Source organism: Nesoenas mayeri, assembly GCF_963082525.1.
Source record: "Nesoenas mayeri genome assembly, chromosome: 3".
NCBI classification, from domain to species: domain Eukaryota; kingdom Metazoa; phylum Chordata; class Aves; order Columbiformes; family Columbidae; genus Nesoenas; species Nesoenas mayeri.
Genome location: NC_137544.1, coordinates 22097131 through 22119164, shown reverse-complemented (window position 1 = coordinate 22119164; position 22034 = coordinate 22097131). Strand labels below are relative to the sequence as shown.

The following is a 22034-nucleotide window of genomic DNA, read 5'->3' as shown; positions in this document are numbered from 1 at the left end:
AGCTTTTACCATATGATGTTAATAATTTCATTAAATATATATATTAATATTATGCAGAAGATCCCCTTTTGACACAAAAAACACGCAGGTAAGCTATTGTTGTAATCCCCTTGAATACAGAATTAGTAGCCTGCAATTCCTTTGATTTTAGGGATCAACATTTTTTTCCAGTGCCACTGACACATCTGACAACATTCCTCTTGATTTAAACATGGCAGTGAAAAAACAAAACAAACAAACCACCACCAACAACCAAACCACAGCTATTTTCTGGAAGAACTTTGTTTCTGGAGCTTTTTTGTTCAAAATTCCCATCTAGGACAGGGCTAACATACCTTGGCAAGGGTTACAATATCTGTGTCCTTCTCTGTCCTTGCAGACAAGGTGCTACTGATCATCACAGGAAGACCAAGGCTCTCCTGTGCATGTGGATACCAATCCTACGGCACATGCCAAGGACTTTTTAAAAGGACTTCTATCCATTACGGCTGCACGACATAAATCATATATACCAAAGACATGGGAGCCTTAAGCTTGGTCCATAGCATTTCCATATGCAGAGGCATCACTCGTCATTCTTTACCTTTGTGCCTCTCTGCTCCTCTATGAAGCTCTGTTAGCAAGCATTCTCACACCAATGTGTTAAAGGAATGAAACTTCAAAAATGCACAAATTAACCATCCTGATAGCAAATTAATTAATGCAAATAAATGCAAATTCCATGCATTACCCTAGCATGGCATGCTAATGAGAAAACAAGTCATTTAGTCAATCAAGGAAATATGCAAATAAAAAAGATCCTTTTCTGAGGTGCTTTGATGCAGAAGTCTAAAATAAAATAAATACTTCTACTGGATTTTGGAGGCAGAAATAAATGCAACAGAGTATTCTACCCTGCATTTTTATTCCTTACAAACCTGGCAACAGAAATACAATAAAAATGCATTTTCTGCTTAGAAATGCTTCAGAAAGGTACTTTTCACACTAATGTGAGGTTTGAAACTTACTGCAAACAAAAACTCACACAACTAAACTGTGCTCTCAGGACACTGAGTTGAGGGCAATTTTGCAATTTTAACTTTATCTAATGCCAAATGGTGCAACCAAGCAGTTTATATTTCTCAAAAGATAACAAACAGGTCATCCTTCTAAGCCCTGCTGTTGCAAACAATATTTGCCTTTCTCAGCGTGTGCACCTGAGAACCAGTATTTTGGGCCAAGCGTCAGATGCGAGGTTGCTAAAGAATATCCGCTGCCTCCATGGACTTCATTGCAGATTATAACACATTGTTAAACACGTCACATACCAAGAAGGGTCAGAGCCCAGTGAAAAGTACTGGTCATCACCTGCAGTAAGAAATAGCATCAGGTGATGTAATCAAAGTTTCAGAATTAATTGCTGAAATATCAGCACTGACTGAAGGAAGACACCAACATTGTTAAATACCACTGTGCACAGCTGCTGTAAAGAAGGGATAAGAACAAGCCTAGATACTATTCCTTTCTGAAGACTAAGTTTCAGGTTAGAGGCGAAATGGTACCCAAAATTACTGACTGCTCCTTTGAGCTTTTCTCTGTAATCTACTAAGCCCCTTCTCTGAACAATTTAGGATACACTATTTACTTCGTAAAACATTTGAAAAATAGCCATCTGAATATTTTACCACTGTGGCTAAAGTACATTTTACTCTTCTGCGTCTAAAGTAGCAGAAGCAAATGCTTTTATGTCGAGAAATGGACAAGCAGCTTGCTGGCAAAACCTTCCCATTAGCCTAATACGTCATGAACAGCAAAATTATACTGCACTAAGATGTTAAACAGTGAAGTTCAATCAGCAGCTATGACATGCTTAACCCAAATACTTTTCTCTGTTTGTATTGTGAAATTAATGGAAAGAAAATTACTACTTTTTAAACAAAATAGTATACTTCGTAGTAGATGAACAGTCACTGACTGGGCTTTATTACATGGACTATTACCTTCTCAAGGTCTATGTTGCTGTCTCCACGATACCTGTATATATGCCAAAATATATGGCATTTCCTCTATAGTTGACCAGGCAAACCCAGAGATTTTTAAGCACAGAAGTGAACCCAGTGATGAAAAAGGGAATATTCACATACTTAAAATTATATATGTGTCTAAGTAACAACAGAACAGAAGTCTAAATTTTCCTCTGCTCCTATGACTCAAAGACATTCTTTGCAAGTTCATTTTTCTGATTTTTATTACTACTTGGTATTTCCTAGAGATTTAAACACATTAGTGTTTTCCAATTAGTAGAAGGATTAGCATTCAGATTGTGCATTTGGAATTGTCTTATTTCATTTACCCCAAACAACACAATGTAACTGAGGTTTCCACAGCCTGACAGACATTTTGTCAGGTGAGATAAATATTCAATTTTTTGGTGGACAAATGGAGCAATACTCAAAGACTATTCTTATTAATATTATTTCATTACTTGCCATCTATAATTATGCTGTATTTATACCAGCACATTTCTTTCTTTTTCTTGGTACCTTCTCCCCAGTACAACTAAAAGTAAGTGGGGGGTTGTGGTGCTCTTTTGGGCAGAATAACTTGAAGATCCAGCAGCATTACACATTTTTCAAGGTCAAAAGATGAAGATAATGGAAAAAATACAGTCAAGCATTTTAAAGCTGGTGTAATTCTATAAAAAGGACTGTGAATTCATGGAGGGAAGGAGATGAACATGCTGTTCACCTGTAGCTCTGCAGTATAATTTTCATATCAAGTGTTAATGACAGGTAACCTCCCTAGAGATTTATTCATTCATTTTCTTCCAGGTACAGCATATTAGCCAAAGACTTTTCTGCACAGCCACATTGCCATGATGTGAATTACAATTAACGCTAAGCCGCCAGGGGTTGTTTGCTAGATTATTAGAGCCAGTGAAGCTGAATGGCTCATTCTATGCTATTTACAGAAAGAAGGCAAGCCATTCATCACAGAACAGATGTTAATGACAGGCTACCTGGATCCCTATAGAGGAACGGCGGCTCTTCAGAAACTCCTCTGCTTTTGACACCAAAATGGCCTTGTCGCTGGTTCGTATGGAGGTGCTCTGGCCCTCGGACGTGTGGCGCTGCGCAGCCGCGGTTTCCAAGGCGAGATTCATGGCCTTGTTACTGTCCAGGCTGTCGGTGGAGTTGTACATCCCTCGCCCATCCTGCGGCCACGGGGAAATCCTCTGCGTCCGGCTGTCGTGATACGCGTCCTGCGTGGACTCTGTGCTGCTCTGTGCCGTGACTGAGATCAGTGGCTTGGAAGTGGTACGAGGGGGTACCGGTGGTGGTGTTTTTTTGTAACTTGTGTAAGTTACAGCTATGGAAAGAAGTAAAAAAAAAAAGAAAAAAAGAAACCAAGATTAATCTGATAGAAACTTCACATCAGAAATCACCTTTACATTAAGATTACGATACTTAAAAATGAAGATGTTGCAAGAGAGCGCTCATTATGAACATCACTATTAGTTGAAAGTGTCTTTCAGAGTCAGGTGGGTACCCACAGCAACATTTTATTTCAACCAGGAAGCAAGGGGTGGAAATAGGAGTCCCAGATTATGGTGGAGATGAAAGAGTTAGTGGGAATTTGTGTGTAGGTGCACACTGGAGCTTTCTGAGGTTGTTTCTGCATGGGGTGAAGCTGGTAACAGAAATAAAGGAGGATATTTTTTTTCCTCTTGTTATAACCTGAACTGTGGGCTCTGTGTTGATACAGTGTATTAAGAAAGTAACATCAACATATTGTAACAAAATATTATTCAGAAATTTCTACTTTGTAGTGGCTGGAATTAGGCAAGACTCAAGACTTACACAAGAAGCATGTTTTAAAACTATCCACAATACAGTTAATAAAAGAAAAATCCAGGCGTGCAAAAAATGTTCCAATATAGGCAAAAGTACTAGATACTTGGACAACAAACAAAAACTACAAGTAATACCAAGAGCAGTGCCTTTTTATCTACTATCCTGCAGCAAGCCTTAAGTCCTTGGAACATACATTGAAGGGGGATAATGTTAAATGCAGAGAATATGGAAATATAGACTATAACGATGGGTCTGAAACACCAGGAGAACTGCATGCCTAAGAGCAGAACTAAGACTGTTAGTCTGATGAGTGTAGCGGGTCTGAATGTGGTTTAACATAGATTTTGTCTTGCAGCAAAAGGCTCAATAAAACGCTCAAGAAAGTTCTATAGATGCAGAATTGTGCCAATAATGCTTCCTTACAAATTTTAGTGATTTCATAGAGGTATTTAGCCATTAATATCTCACAGCTGAATTCTCTAATTTTCCAAGCCCACTATACTTTTTTGGTACTAATAAAAGAATTTCATTTACGGAAGTGTTTTTTTCCTCAAAGCACATATATTCATAATTCATAAAATTAGCAACTGATACAAAAATGCATTGTGCTACAGCTTTCTGTACTCCTGTACAGGAAAATCAAATCAAATTAATTTCTTGTATACTTGCAGGAAGATAAAGAAAATCATAATTTTTCCCTGTATCAATAATGCTGAAATACCATAATGTATACATGCAGAGACCAGGATAACAAATGACTTAAGGAAAAGGTTTGCCTTTTTCTGATGTTTTTAAATGCATTGGGCATTGCTACAGTGAGTCAGGTAACCTTGATTTTGATATGAGGTTATTTTTCAGCTCTCTGCAGAGATCAGTTTAGGAATTTGTTAATACCTGTGACTGCTGAGCCTGTATTGCCAGGGTAGCCTAAGGGAAAAGTGAGCCTAGAGAAAACTACTCCTAAATTTTGATTCTTGATAATCGTAAGTAAAAGAGAACGAGGCAGAGCTAGGAAGTGAAGACCTTCATTTGAAGCACATTTTGACTTACTGCTGATGCTGCTCAATTTTGGTAGAGATTTAAAGAGAGTCTTGCTCTGAGCTAAATTGCTCTAACGGAGTGAAAGACGTGAAAACATGCTCTTCAGATTCTGAGACAGTGTGCTTTTTTAGAAATGCTGCTTTGTTGTCCTACCACCAATCTTATCTCCTGTCAATTTTGTAACCAGCAGTTAAGAAGAATGAACAACCCAATGTTTTCCAGATGCTGTAGGATATACAGAAAGTTCATGGAGGAAGGGAGGGAGAGGCTGTAATACTTAGAAATTAAGACAGTGTCTTATGAGCTCGAGCAGTGGCTCTAAGGAATGTTTCCACTAAGAGAGTTGCCATAATCCTGCTCCCCTGCCTTTCCCCTGGAAATGGAGATGCAAGTGATCAAAGTGCTGGGAAACATAGAGACAATGGGGTGAAATAGGGTGAGTGAAATCCAGAACAGGAAGATATTTTTACCTATAAGACAGGTTATCACTCTTCTAACTAATTTACTGGTTTTTTTACCGTATGTCTTCATGCAAAAGAATAGCAATGAATAATGAAGCATATGGTAAATGTGATAATGAAACATCATAAGCAAGTATATCCCTACTACTTGGGCAGCACATCACTTCTCTGTCTAATGAATACATAATGTTAACTTTCTGTTGCAGCCCTTCATAGCTAACTTAATCTTCATTTACATTTCTAAAAAAGAAAAAAATCTCCTTGTGGCAAAATAAAAAAATCAAAAGTCACTTCCCCCCCCACCCCCATTTCTCTAGGATTGAATATTTTATTCCAGAAGTTTCTGATTGTTTCAGAGGACTGCCATGCCTTTAAGCCACCAAGTATTAGTTACTGCAGTATTCTGGCAAGAATTTGATCATGAGAACTAAGCAGGAATGCTCACATCTGTTCACAAATGAATGTTCACAGACCCACAGATGTTCAATGAGGAGAAGAAATCAGTAGAAAGACTGAATGTTCATGAGAAACTGGTTACATTTTTACAGTGTAATATGGCAGGAAGAAATCCGATTAATTTCTAAGCTACAGTCACAGACATCAAATATTGAGCAGGGAATAAAAAAAATCCATCTCTACACAGTTAATGAGCTTGTATCTGGAGCAACAGTTTCAAAGCCACAAAAATCTGGGACTAATTGGAGACTGTAACAAAATGAGGTAAGAGGACGGAGGTGTGAATTTGTGAGGCAAACCTTGCCACCAAATTCTATTTGCTTTAAACACTCAAGTGGTTCTAGTGAATAACAGAATGTCCTGAGTTGGAAGGGACTCGCAAGGGCCATCTAGTCCAACTCCTGTCCCTGCATATGACAACAAAATTTACACCATGTGTTTGAGGGCGTAGTCCAGTCACTTCTTGAAGTAAATAAGATAGTGAAGTAAATAGGATAACTTAGATGAATAATGTGACCAAGACTTGTCTTAGATAAACTTGGTGTGTGATTCTGACTTAAGAGATGACTACATAATAGATTAGAGGAGAAAAGTAACACTGTAATCCATAGTTTACTGTTCATGCTTGGTCTCAGGTCTCTAACAAATAAGTACTGGCCGAAGATCTGAAGTGGGACATTTTATGTCACTTTCAAATTTTTTTTCATTAATTATTACATCTATGAATGTTCCTGTTATCATCTGTAATGTCTTTTTCTATCATGTCCAATTCTTGGCCCTAGCAGTCATACAGACCACATATTATATATGGGCAGAAATATTTCCTTTTCATAACAGAAAATGAACTTCCTTTTCATTTATCATCCCCTTCTTATGCTAATGGACAGAAGCTCCTGTCAGCTTTGCATCATTTGCTACTTTGCAAATTTTATTTGCCTTAGTGGTTATTAGTCCAAAGTAAGCACATAAAACCTCCTCAGCGCTGCTTTATGTCTTGCCCATTTTTTGGTCCATCATTCTACAGCCTCCAGAGCTGTGCTGAGTTTTGCTGTCCCTGCAGGGGGGGCAGGTGCTGGGCAACGCAGCCCCAGGGCACTGAGCGCTGCCCAGGGACTGTGCCCCAGTGACTCCATCCATGACACTGGTGCTGGGAGCTGAACTGGGAAAAAGAAGAGTGGGATGGAGGATCCTTGTCATCAGCCACAGCAGGATGAGCTGGGCGTGAAACAGCGCGAGGGCAGGGGGTGCCAGAGCCGAGCTCTGGGCCGGCAGAGCTGCTGCTGTGCGACTTTAGGCTGATTTTAATTGTGGCCTTCAGCAGAAGCAGAGACATGCTTCATGTTTTGGTGTATAAAACGTCAGCCCTGGATAATCTTCTATTGTTTCTGTGGCTCACAGAAAATGACAAAAGATTTCTGATTTCTTTAGTTTTTGGAGTAGTTTTGGTGTGTGTATGCTGGGCACTCCTGGTATTTTTCTCAGCAATCCTGAGGGTCAAGCAAAGCAACAGCCTTCTGCCACACTGTAATCAATTTGTGAAATCTATAGCTGCTCTAAAATGCAAAGAAAAAAAATGGCATAAGAGGTAAATATCTTTTTAATGTTTAAACTAAACACAACGGGTTATGAAAAAGAAATTAACGTTTTCCTTCCAGTTGTATTCAAAGGCTATCTTCATATAGAATGCTGAATTAACGTTTTGCCTTTTTTAATAAAGTGGGAAATTTTTTTTGAGCCTAGAAGATACAGTTTATCTCCATCTGTTAGCTTATGATCATCAACAAAATATTATAAAAATGGTAAAAAACTGTTCTAATTCTAAACTGTAAGGGTATTTCAGACTTCCGTTTGAATCAAAGTATTATCTATTCAGGTACTTGCCCCACTTCAACATAAAGCTGTGCAATGGGCTCCACTGGATTTTCCATTAAGGAAGGACATTGTCAGAGAAACTGAGAGAAAACACAATGGTTCTGTGCTGCTTTGTAGTGGGCTGGATCAAATGATGATGAAAACCAGATATAAATTGTTTAGGAGAAAGGAGCAGGTAGCAGTGCAGCATAATGTGCATTAGTTTGTCACTCAGGCAGGAAAAAGTGTAACACATCAATCTGTTTTTGTAAGGATCACTGCCTTCATATGAAGAGTGCAGCGCCCATTTATGCCGGCTCAAGTCATCTTCTCCTGGCACATGACTCACATTTGATACCTTAACTGCCAGAGGACCATTTCCCCCCTCACATATACAAGATTGCCCATCGGTGCTGAATCTGGCACAGAGACGCTGCAAGTGACCTGTTCTGTAAACTGCATTAATGTCTCTCAGGTGCTTTCTGATCCCAGCTGGGAAGCACCGGTCAGAACCAGAGTATCAGGCAGAGGAACCAAGAAGACAATCCTGGCACTGGAGAACTATCGATTTGATGGTTTCAACACATACAACAGAAATCCAAGGAAAGCTTCCTGGTAATTCTTAAGTAATTGGATTTTTAAAAATGTAATTGATATACCTGGGAGCAGAATATCCCTCTTAATCTACACTGCATTTGACTAAACTTGCTTAAGGTTACTCTTGCTATATCCATAGAAATCAGTCAGTTACTCTGCCCATATTTCAGTGCCAACACAGTTCATACTAGAAATAAATTGACTAAAATAATTCAATTTAGATATAACTTGAGGTTATGCATAGAGATTCACAGACAAAAGGCAGAAGAGATGTGATATATTTGATGAAATATCAGTGGCTGTGGGTGACATTCAGAACACCTTTAAAAGGCAGCCTTTTAATAAATCACTGCTGTTGGTCCTTTTGCAAGATAGAGTCACCTGAGGGGTTTTTACAAATCAATATAACCACTAAGCACTTAGTGAAAATAACATTATTTAGACTAAGATCACAAAGTTAACTGGATGATGAATTTACATGAAAGCACCATCAATTAAAGGAAACGGTTGTCCCTTATGACATACTGCAGGAGCTAACTGGATTTTCTGTTTTTTAAGGAGGTTTATTCAGAAGGAGGATAATTACTCCGCAGGGTGTGCGGAGCTGTGCTGGAGGCAGAGCTCCCGGGGGCATGTTGCTGTGGGCAGGCAGGGAAAGGTTCTCTGAGGAACCACAGCATGGAGAGAAACACAGTGGAGACTCCCAGGCTGATCTTCTGCATTGGACAGGGAAGGTGAATGCTAACCCTGGCATCATTTCAGAACAGGAAAAAGAGCCATTCTCATAATGAGAGGCCACAATTTAATCCTAAAAGAAAAGGGTACTCAGTTATTGGGATAGACTTTCGACCATCATGAATGCTGCTCTAGTCAAAAGATTTTACAGCCCCAGCAAACATGGTTGTCCTTGAAATGCCCTGAAATCTCTTCACTCTGCCCCATCATGGTCATCAGGACCTCTGAACTACTCTGAAAATAAAAACGTACATATGGATGCATAACAGTTACTTCTCAAAACAAAGAATGATGAACATTAAAAGACCATTAAAAAATCAAAGAGGACTTTTGAGAAAAAAAAAAAAAAATCTCAGCCACTAAAAGAGTTTATTTCACACAAAAAAGAATGAATTATTTGATGATTTTTCTAGTAAGCTATGTATGTCAAAAATAAGAATACAAGTCTCTGTTTAAAAGGAAGGATGTTGGGACACATCTTTTATATATTTCTATTGTCAGCTTCCATTATATGCTGGTCTCCAATGCTAAACATGATTAAAAGGGGACGGTAGTGTCAAACAGGGCAGTTTAATTTTCACAAAGCAAATCTGGCTGTTCCTAAAGTCAAATTCTGAAATGTTAGAAAGGTGTTTCCTTCTGGGATCAGTAATACTTTTAAAGTTCAGTCGTAACAAGATGATTTAGATACGCTTAGTTTTGACATGTACAGCCTCTGGCTACGAAAGTAGGAAAAAGTGATGAGCTAGAATGAGGGGAAAAGGTTAAGGGAAAATGTAAAGTTAAATTAGTCTGTTGGATCCAAGTCTGCCATTTTCGATGTGTGCGAACAGTGTCCACCTCCAAGATGTACACTGGTGTTTTGGGGTTTTCTTTCTCTTTTCAGTCCTGCAGTCGTATGTGCTCAGGCTCTGCACATTAAAAAAGAAGTTTTACTCCATTACCTGACCCTGGGCAGAGCTAAATGAATGTAAATGTGAGTCATAGAATCGGAAAATTGTAGAAACATTTAGGTTGGAAAAGACCTATAGGATCATTGAGTCCAACCATTAACCTAGCACTGCCAAGTCCACCACTAAACCAAGTCCCTAAGCACCACACCTACACGTCTTTTAAACACCTCCAGGGATGGTGACTCCATCACTTCCCTGGACAGCCTGTTCCAATGCCTGACAACCCTTTCTGTGAAGAATTTTTTCCTAATATCCAATCTAAACCTCCCCTGGTGCAACTTGAAGCCATTTCCTCTCATCCTATCACTTGCTGATTGGGAGAAGAGACCAACACCCTCCATGCTACAACCTCCTTTCAGGTGGTTGTAGAGAGCTACAAAGTCTACTGTACATGAGTGCAGGGCAGGTGAAGAAGTCACATCATGTTCATGTACAGGCTCCTCCAGGCCTTTTCTTTGCTACTCCCTGGATAGGTTCACATTTTTGCTTTCTCCTCTGTGACTGAAAGACCCTGCCATTTCTAAGGGCTTTCCATGTTCAAGAGTTTCTCCGTTTGTAAGGTAATGAGTGTTTTTTTGAACAGTAATGTTATTCAAACCTTGCAAAAGTAGTCATTAAAACTTAGTAATGTCATACTGTACTTGAACTTCAAGAGAGAAATTTGTTTTTAAACAAATTAGTTCTGTAAATTGAATCTCAGATAGATTTCTCTCAAACATAATCCGAGAGCTGCTTTATTTATTAATTTTCTTCCTGCTTCTTCCTTTTTCTCTTTCAGCCCTCCACAGTGAATCCTAGTCAGGAGAGGGACCATGCAGTTTTGCAACTGAGAATGTTTTTGAGCTTGGATATCCATGAAAACAACCATGTTTTTTGCTTTCTAGAATAAATAGTAAGAAACAGTTGATAAATTCACAGTGATATTTTTGTGAGATATGTTATTGAAACCACTTCTTACACCCATATGAGTTTTATCAGCACAGTTTATATGTTGGGCTGCATATTATTTAAAGTATATAACCCAAAGCATTGTTTGGGTGGTAGGTATCTATAACTTCCTAACCATTTTTCCTGATGGCTCACTTTACATATATTAAATTTAGGTAAACCTGGATATTTGCCACACCATGAAGTCAGGTGGTCTCCCATTGCCACAGTCCAAGGGGGTAAAATGCTGTATTTATACTGTGCTGTTTTTTTAAGTAGGGTCTTCTAGTAACAATGAATTATATTATACCTTCAAGACACAGTCAGTATTTGAGAACTACAAATGGGAATCCATCTCACCTCACATGAGTCTCTTAAAAAACAGCCACTGAATTTTAAGTTAGTTGTCTGACCTGTTTTAGAACTACTGGGAGAAAAATAAGCAATTCTGAGGGCAACACTCACCTATCTTTGATGCTTATTTTACCAGGAAATGAATCAACCTATGCAAGTACCTACTTTCCTCTGTCAGCCATAATGTGAATCAAGGACAACCAGCTCAGGTCTGGACATGTAACTTGGAAATGCCTAAAGGGGTAAGATAAACTCCAGCCAACAGCTCTGCCTCTGTGACAGCACTGGTAGGACTCTGGTATGCACTAGGACATAACCTCTCCTGTCTTCTCTTACCTTCATTCATTGGAAAGGTTGGAGATTCATCTCCTCTGCTCCATTTTCTCTGTGATCTGGCTGCTAGAGAAAGCCTGTGTGGGATTCGCCTGCATTAATGACTGAATTCCAATTTCCTGCTCCTTGATCCCTTCTGCTGGAGGTACCACATAGCAGCTAGTAATAGTTTGGTGCAAGATCCCTTTGTAGCTCCACAGAGGTATTAAAAGCAAACCCTCTGTATTTCTGTAGTTTTTAAATTGTTTGCATGATTTTAGGCACTGGGCTAGCCCATGCTGTTAATCCCATTGAAGTTGTTGATATTGAAGTCAGTGGAATCAGAGCAATTCATGCAAACTCAGGATCTGGACCGTTATCATAACACATTATCATCATAATCAAGATTTGTGTTCTTATATGTGATTTTTAAAAGAGCTTTTCAAAATAGCATGTCACTGAGACACTGCTGTCATACAAATCCCATATAAAATGCCATTTTTAAAGCAGCATCTGTTTTTGACATCTCTCTGCTAAACAGAATCTATATGGCACTTGTGAAAAAAGATTGAAATCATTAGCATGACTTGTAACCTCAATCAGAATTTACTGGGGTAAGGCAAATTACTGGATGAGGTTTAGTGGTTGTTGTTGCTGGTTTTGTTTCTTTGTTATTTTGTTCTTTCTTTTTTTTTTTTTTTAATCTGTGTGTGCATCAGGTTAGACTCAATATTCAGAGTAAATCCTTTTAGGCCTAAGTTCTGTACATCTATCTGATCTTGTACAGGAAACTAACAATTAAGTGGAAATGTGACCACTAAATTTGGAAAAAAGCTGAAGTATAAGTACACACTACAATCTCCCAGAAGGAGAACAGTATAAAAGGAATTACTGTAATCAAGTCATTTAGTGTGTAAGTTGTTGCCTCCATACTGAGGAAACTTAGGTCTGTAGGCAGCCCATGTTACGTAAACGATAAAATCTGTTTTGACAGTGTAATTAATGTTAGTCTCAAAACAGAAATGCAAATCAAACAAGACATCAAGGTCAGAAACTGTAAGCCTTTGCCAAAGTTAAAGGAGATGTGGGCAACACAAACCTCATGGATTGCTGATGGACTAGTTTACAAAGAGTTCTATTTTAGATCAGTTAATTAGCGATAAATTATAGCCTAACCAGCATCCTGTAGATGGTAAAGTGCTGGCAGCTGTTTCGGTCTTCTTGACAGTTCCTACGTGCCTCTAAAATACTGAAGCTGCATTAAAAAAACACCACCTCAGTTTTTCGGCTGCAGGAAGGAAAAAGGTACCTTTAACTATGTTTACAGAATTTATGCCTGGCTTTTCAGGAATATAGGTTGCATTTGTCACATAATGAAAACGGTAAGAAACAAAGAGAAAAAAGAGCTCCACGTGCTAAGAGTCACTCTTACTGGGCTACTCTTTCCACATTGAAAGAAAATTGAAAATTTGAACATGTTTTTCAGTAGAATCAAACCAATATTGCTGTAATTCTATAGTTAAAAAAAAAAATAAATCTTGAACTCCCACATACCCCTATCACTCAAGTAAAATAATTTCCATCAGCCTCCTAAACCCACTCACAGACATATTATGTAGGCTTGTCATTGGTTTTGTTTGTATATTTTCTATTCTCATTCCTACAATAACTACGTGCAGCTTGTGATTTTCTTTAACTTACAGTAAGGAATTTTAAACTGGATAGGATGAGAAAAATAATTTGATCACTTAATCTTAAGAAAGTGTTGCATAGCAGAATAATTTTAATAGTGCATTATGATAATAGTCCTGCATTAAAGAATTCAAGTGATTACAAAATATTTTAATTAAAGACAATTAAACACCCTTAAATTATTCTTTTAATCCTCAGAAAGGTTCAAGTCTGGACACAATCTCATAGTTCACTTTTGAGATCAGCAGCAATACAGGCAATAGCCAAATGAAGAAATCATTTTACCCAAGATGCAGATGGAGTCAGTGTCAGTGTCAAAACCAGTGCTCAGAAAGCCACTTGCAGGCTACCAACTCTGTATTTAGGTGCAGGAAATTATGCTGCTGGCTTTTGAGCTCTCTCAGTTATCCCTGTCTTCAGTGAGACCAGGATTTAATCTCAGGTTTCATCCTGTAATGCAATTTGAATAGGCCTGACTTTTCAGATTTATAAAAGTTAGCTAGCTATACTATGCTATCATGGTGGACAATTTATATAGGCAACAGAGAGAAATAGGGATGACCAGAGGACAACTTCTTTCATAACAGATACCAATCCTAAAGGAGAAAAATCACATTTCATTGACTATAATATGACATTAATGTGACTGCCTTTGACAGCTACATTTTAGATATACGTATTAGGTTAGATGAATTTTTATGACTGAAATGTTTATGTTTTTTCCAGTTGGGGGAAGGAGATGAAGAGTAGAAATATATATATTTTTCTGGACACAGAACTATCCCAAGAGGGAAAGAAATGGATATAAAAGTCATGACTCATTGACATGTCCTTGATATTCTGTTCTCAGTCTCAGAAAGCCAAGTGACTTCAAACTCAATATTTCCCCTAACCCTGTTTGGCTGTCCTCTAGTTGCCCATGTGGAGCAGTGATGAGCTGCTTGGATTGCTCTGATATTCCTGATTTTCAGTGTGCATATTTTAATGAACTGCTTATGGAGACTAAACCATGGCCTTAGAGTGAGTACAGAGTTTGTTGGTAAGTACTGGGATGCTATTAGATGAGTGTAAGACACCTCAGTGTGGTTATGGGTTTGTTGACTGTCTGTTGGTGCATGAGAGGATCCACATGCTGTATTCAGTCTGAGTCAAACTCACCAAAACATAGCTATCTAATACCTTTTCAGAGGTCCTAGGTCCTCCTGCCTGGTATCTTTATTTTCTCTGATCCTTTGGAAAAAAAAATAATAATCTTTCAAGTATGTTTAAGTATCAAGTTTAGGAATTGCCCTTCTAGGGTAGATCTGAGTCTGAATAAAATTCCTGACATAGAAATGGAGCCTTAAGTACAAGTTTATCTTAAAATTCCATTTCAGGGAAATAGAGGACTGGAGTTGCTGAGAGGCTGGCAGAGATGTGCAAGCATCCCAACAGGTTTTTAATATTAAAACCCCCCAGAATTGGCTGGAAATAAAACTAAATGTAACTATAAAAGCTTTTCTCCTACTTTTGTGCCTCTCCATTGAAACACAGATACAGCTTTAGTTAAATAGTGAAGAACTTGCTTTGTCTCTAGCTTCAGATGCCTCTGTTATTTGGAAGCTGCCCACTAGTATTCTGTTCTCCTGGAAAAGACAATTTTGCAAGTTAGAAATAATGTCCCTCAGGAGAGGTACATCTGTAAGTGGTGAGCATTAATCAGAAAGTCCTTGCCATAGAATCGTTTTGGTTGGAAAAGACCTTTAAGATCATTGAGTGCAACCATTAACCTAACAATGCCAAGTCCACCACTAAACCATGTCCCTAAGAACCTCATCTACGCATCTTCTAAACACCTCCAGGGATGGTGACTCAACCACTTCTCTGGGCAGCCTGTTCCAATGCCTGACAACCCTTTCCATGAATAAGTTTTTCCCAATAGCCAATCTAAACCTCCCCATGAAGAAGAACAGTAGCAAAAGCATCTGAAATTGCCTCCCTATATGCCTGTTAATACTTTTTCAGAAATAGCATTACTATCCAATGTACATTCTAGAAACAGAAGGGTTCCTATGGAAGCAAGACTTGTACTGCAATAAAGGAGTTTATTGTTATTTTGAAGTGCAACTCTCTTTCTTCACACATAAGCCCCTGTGCTTTTGCTAAGACCCACAGGAGAGGAACTCCCTTGTGGCTGCACACACAGTTTTTTGGAAGAATTTTTTTGTTGTAAAGAAGCTAGAACAGAACACAGCTCACACTCCTGTTGTACTGAAAGTATAACAAAGCTAAGGGCCAGTTTGTCAGCAAGCAAAACTGGGTCAGCTTCAAGAGGGTTATGCTTAGTTACATTAACTGATGGGCTGAGGCTCTGATGGATGAAATATTACATGTGAGCTAGTGAAAATTAGTGTCAGAATGCCATCAAAATGATGTCTCTGTACCCAGCACAGAAAGCATTGTAATTCCAGTGCACACATCATCCTTATGGCTCCTGACATACATGCCTTCAACAAAAACCAGGACTGAGCACATGCAGAGCTTCTGAGAAGACTCCTTAGAGGTTTTTTTTTCATTCACTGAGGAACACAGAAGGAGAAGCACTGGCAGGAGAGGGATCCTGCCTTCTTTTCCGCTGCAAGTACCAGGAAGCACTATGAACTGATTTGTCCAGGTTCACCTGCCCTGTGAGCTTCCCACAGCTGCACAGACCCACCTGGGGACAATACCCTCTGGCAACTTCAAGCTAAACAGCTGGGCTAAAATTTAGCTCTGCCACTGTTAGCTTCTGTCTTGTCAGAAAGGCTTCAAACACCTGAGCAGTAAATCATCTCTCTTGCACGATTTTTTTTTTCTTTAATTATCCTTTTTTTTTCCTCCCTATGATACAGAAAATGAAGCTGAGAAAACTCTGTGAAAACTGATCCCACAGAACAGCTTTGAAGCCAAATTCTGCCAGGGAAGGGAGCACGGGTGTCCATTTTAATAAAAAGAGAACCAGCTGTCTGGCAAATCTAATAGGTTACAGAGGAATTATGTCAAGCACAGAACAGCAGGAGCGAGGGAGAAACACTCATTATACATTTTTTAAACTAACCATAGATGGAAGGCAGTGATTTAATTTTTTTTTTGTCTTTGCCTCTGCAGATCATCTGCACCAAGGAGAATGAGAATTATGAGAAGCTCCTGGCCACTGCTCCAACTGTTTTCATGCCTCATCAGCCTGAAGAGGCCAGGCAGCCCTGATTAGCACAGCCCTACTCCATCTCAGGGAATCCTAGACCTATGGAATATTGCAATGGCCCCTTGGCCATCCTCTGTTGAACTCCTCCAACCGAAGGGCTTGTGTCACCTTCATCCCAGCGACTCCCTGGACCACTTCCACCATGTAGAGCTGCTATTAAACAGCAGTGTCAGCACAGCAGCAGGATTTCAATGTATTTAAAGGAACTAAAGACTAATTATTCTCCTCAGATATATCCAGAGCAATGAAAATGATGTGTGCGCATCCAAGAGTAGAACTGGGCTCATCGTTTGTTAGTATAAGATTTATTCTCACAGTATAGGCACACAAGTTGGCATAGCATCAAAGTATTAATTCAGGATCCCCAAGTGCTCCTACAGATATATAGTATGTTTCCTGCAGAGAATTAGAGTGCCAGATAATTCCTTGGAGCCCCAACAGTAATTAAACAAAGTCAATAGGTAAGTTATAATGGAGAAAACAGCCTTCTGTATCTTATTTGGACTTAAACTTTTGTGGTTTTAAACATACCTGTTTTGGATACAACTGCTAGCTATTATCTAGCAATGGATACCAGCAAAAATCTCTAAGACTCAGCTTTTATTTTTATAGAGAGAACAGAAACTGTGGAGATGTTACTTCAATCCATTTGGCTGGGTTTTCCTAGACATAGTGCATTGCATTAAGAAGATCCAAGCAGCCACCCAGATGAAGTATCTCATGCTTGAGAAAATTAAATCACACATTAATTGATCATAAACCAGTTTTCTTTTAGTAACTGAGGAGTAAGGTTTTCCAATTTTTATACTTATATACATTTAACAAATAATTTTTGAGCATGCTGTTCTACAGGCTGAACAGTCCCAGCTCGCTTATCCTTTCGTCATGGAAGAGATGCTAGAGACCCTTTGTCTTCTTAGTGACCATTCATTGAACTCCACTAGCTCCATATGCAGTAGCACCATGACTTTTGTCTTGCCTTGGTAACCTCTTATCTTTGGAAAAACAAAACAAAACAAATAACCAACAAACAAAAAACCCCCAAACAAACTACTGCCATTAGTGTTCAGATGACAACCAGAGAACCAGAACCAAAACCTTTTGGGGTCTGCAGGGGTAGATGTGCTATGGAACAGTACTACTTCTTGATAACATGTCATAATCTCATGCCTTTGTGTTTGTAGGTACAGGACCATGCAGTCTATTTACGGGCAATGGGAGTTTTGTGACTGAATATCAAATGTGCTCTAAAAATTCACCCTGCATAGCCCCTTATTTAAAAAATGGAAAGCTGAAAACAGCTTCAAGTCAGTAGAAAGGAAACTTGCAATTCCTCAGGCGTTCTGAGTAATTGTATGAGCTGTAATTGAAAACTCCCTCATGCAATGTGACCTTGTTTGAATTAATTGGTTTTGGAATTAGTGCTCAATAGTTCAGTAAATGTGGAATTCTCTGAAGTTTACTCATTGCCAAGCAAAGTCCTACTGGTTGAGAAAAGTAAAATGGACCAAAGACAGTTTCCCACTTCTCATCTCTATCAGGAGACTCTTTAGTAAGCTCGAGTTTAGTAGGGCTATCTGCCATGAATGAGACAGAAGAAGGTGCATATACAACTGATCTGACAGTTTTGCATCGTGTTACATTTTCTAGGCAAATGAGGTAATTGTAATGCAGTGTATGGGCCACTTAAGGCTAGTAACACTATATCTCCTGAAATCAGTGGGTTCTTCATGCTGAGTTTCTCTCAAGATCAGCTAGAAAACCCTGAAGTGGGAGAAGAAAAAGTGATCTTGGACTGACTCTTAACATTAGGAGAGAAATCCAGAAGGTCTTTGTGTACTGTGAAGTCCATAGCTAGGTGGACTTTTTTGGTCATTAATCGATTCATCAAAAAATATAGTCTCTGTTGTAGCCAAATTATTTGGGTTAGAGGAAGCTGTAAACTACTTTTAAGTAACTGAAGATGATGCTTCCTTTTATTGATCAGCCTAAAAGCTGAAGAACTTAACTAGGACCACTCATTCAGTGCTTGTTGCTGGAGAAGAATTTTGTAGCTTTAAGTGGCATGCTTCAGTTCCTCCATATATAGGATATTTAGTCTTTTCTGTTTAAGCTGTTTCACTTTGCATATGGAAGCAATATTCACTGAGCAGATATACCACCTGATGGGTGAATGTCCTGAGCAGCAGGCTAAAGTGGTGGTGACTCTCTCAATAAAGGTGAAAGTGGTTTATACAATGCGTAATAATGCCATCAGGAGAAACTGAATGTGATATCCTGGACAGCCAAGGTGCAAATACCAAATTACTCTTTGTTTCAGAGAAGGGATTTTAACAAGTTATTCTGTTTCACAACAGACCATCCTAACTGCTGCCTCCAGTATCATTGCAATCCAGTAAGTATTTCTGCATCCACAGTAAAACCAAACAACATCAGCAGGAAAAAAACTGTGAGGAAACATCCTGAAATATTCTATAACACATGGAGTAAGCAATTGTCCTGGTTTTAGCTGAGATAGACTTAATTTTCTTCCTAGTAGCTGGTATAGTGCTGTGTTTTGGATTTAGTATGAGAATAATGTTGATAACACACCGATGTTTTAGTTGTTGCTAAGCAGTGCTTACACTAAGTCAAGGACTTTTCAGGTTCTCCTGCTGCCCTGCCAGCGAGGAGGCTGGGAGTGCACAGGAAGCAGGGAGAGGGTAGAGTTGACACAGCTGACTCAGACTGACCAAAGGGATATTTCACATCATATGACATATGAACTAGGGGGAAGTTAGTTATTCTATTTTTTTTTTTTCCTCTTTCTGTCTTACTAAACTGTCATTATCTTAACCCACAGGTTTTACCTTTACTTTTTCCACTTCTCTCCCCCATCCCACCGCAGCGGAGTGGGGAAGGCGGGGTGAGCAAATGATTGCTGTGGTGCCCACCAGGTTAAACCACAACAGTCATATACAGGACTCTCGACATATAGGTCATGTAACAAAAATAAGGTGACTTTCATAGGCAAAGAGAAAAAAAGGAGACTGCTCAATATCTTCCAGACCTCCTCACTGGTTAAGTTTTCATTAGAAATCTAGTGGTGTACCAGAGTATTTGAATTACTTTTCAGTAAGACAGGCCAGGTCATGCAGGTGGGATAATGTGTTACTGCAGCACTGCTGCCAGCCTAGTGCACTCTGTTGCCCCACAGGACTATACAGCCAGGGTCCACTATCCACTGAGCTGGTGGTGGCACAGCTCTGGCCCCTCAGGTAGCTTGTGTCTGTCCCTACAGTACTCTGTTACATTACTCAGACATTACCAGGAAAGAGCCTTCCAGGCTGACAGCATAGTGTATATAGGTGCAGATATACTTAGACAATAGGCAACCAACCTGGTAATACCTGGAAAAGTGACCCAGATTTTATGCACTCTTCCCGAAACGTGAAGCATTGCTTGCAAGAGTAGCAGAGATGTTAGGCAATAGTAGTTAGGATGACTACTGCACTCTGTGACTTCCCATTCAGGAAATTACATGTTGTCTGTGATGGAGGGACAAGGTGGGAGGCAGTGGCAGCTGGAGCTGTATTTTCTCAGCTGTGCTTCTGACAGCTGCAAATGCATGCAGTTCAGAGACAGAAAGCATACGCTGTCATTCATGGCTTTTAACATGAAGTATTTTTTTACTGGGTTCATTATCTCTTTACAGAATGAAACAGGATGGATAGAAATGCCCTACTCACAATGAAATATGAGTCTTAGCAGGGGTCACACAGAGTCCAGGTCTAGCTTACAGCGTGCCACCAATGCTGTCTGTCTCCTCTGTATTGTCACTTGTCTCATTCATTTACACCTGGCAGGTACTGCCCTATGTCTTGTCTCTTTACAGTTTCCATCAGAGGTGGAGAAGGCTGGCTCCACAAATAATTAAACTACATGGGTCCATGCAAATGTTTTGTGTTCATTAGCACCATAGGTACTACCAATGAACTATCTGGCTTTCTCTGTAACGTTGTACACATTTAAGAAGAGCTGATTACTGGTAGTTCTTTCTCCATCTATTAGAAAACCCTGTTAATAGAGTCCATTAATAATGTCCCACATAACATTCATTATAGTTGCGACCTTCCTACCTTCTGAAAGCTGTTCATGCATCGAGGGACATTTTAGGAAACTGCAGACTGTAAATCTATATTCCATACTTTTGTAATTGAATTAATAGATCAAATATTACATTTTTAGATACATGAGTTAATTTTTAGCTAAGCCTGTGTGTTATGATTTAATTGCTTTACGACATCGATAAGAGGCAGTCATGACCTATATCACTAAAATTTCAAGTAATAATTAAATTGCAATGCCTGTTAATTTTCTAAGAAATTGCTTTAGTTTCTTTGTCAAGAAGAGTTTGTTACATCTGAAGCAAAAAAAGAATTAATGTAATATAATTTTCCCATGAACCGAAAAGACTGAATTGGAATTGAAGGCTGACATGAAACGTCACCTTTTTGACATTTATTTGAACGAGGCCCCATATAAATGTCAAATACCTGCCAACACCATTTTCACATTTCAGGCAACTGCTGCTTTTACAGTTTTCAGAGAGGGCTAGATAAGTGTTGTTTGTTTGTTTGTTTTTGTGGTTGTTGTTTGGGTTTTTTTTTTAATTATGGTAGTAATGGTAGGAAATGAAGCATCTCCCTCCAAAGTTATAGAGGCTGAAGAAAGAAAATACAGAAAAGTTACCCATATGGTTTTAAAAATTAGAACTTATTTGGCAACTGACATTTTCAATTAGCAGTGAATCACATAATTCTTACTCTTCTTATAAATCAGATAAATATTTCTAATTTGAATATTTATCTTAAATGGAAGCTGAGGACAAACTTGCTCAGCGGTACAGATGGAATTATTTCCAATACGGAACGGCACTCAGAATCGTATACAGTCCACAGGCTTGGAAACAGTTTTGGCTCAGGAAAACATCTCAAATAATCCTTTTATTTATTTTTTTTTCCTCCACAATGTCAATATCATCTCACTACAACAGAGCAAAAAGAATAAATATTTGGGCAAGAAAATCTATCTGACAAATAATTCCCAAGACAAGGTAGAAGCCATACATAAAAAGAAGGTTAAAGTTTTCAAAACCATGGTATTTAACTAGCAGACTGCTAATCAATGCAAAACATTTTCATATGTATGAAAACACTGGGATGCAAACATATTTGCTGCCTAATCAGGTTATTTTCACAAATATATTATATTATTCAGCTTTTTGACTCTAGAGAAAATAAATTCCTTTCAGTGAGAATTTTGGGCTTATCTAGCACATAAACTTAAGACAGCTTAGGCTAAAACCAATCAACTTGGCAACCAAAGTAATTCTGAAAGTACTCCATTTCGGTATTGGAGTCAGACACTAAAATAGATCTTTAGTTGTGTCTTTCGCCATGGAAGGTTTCTTCATAATAATCACACAGTACTGTATGACAAAGATGAAAATTAGTCTCTGTGGAAGCTATAAAATCTCATTTTATATCAAGATAGATCTCTATTAAATAAAGGACAGAAACATCCCTAGAGGTGGCACTGTAAGCCACAACTTCTGGTT

General features: G+C 38.8%; 1 protein-coding gene across 1 annotated transcript in view; it reads right to left on the bottom strand.

Annotated features, from left to right (window-relative positions):
* DLGAP2 (DLG associated protein 2) overlaps positions 1–22034 on the bottom strand; it is a gene marked incomplete at its 3' end in the record, with an annotated part of 379588 nt that overhangs the window by 23820 nt on the left and 333734 nt on the right. Inside the window, exon 8 of the mRNA XM_080342897.1 lies at positions 2999–3348. Coding sequence (XP_080199023.1) covers positions 2999–3348 — 350 coding nt within the window. The remainder of the gene's footprint in view (positions 1–2998; positions 3349–22034) is intronic.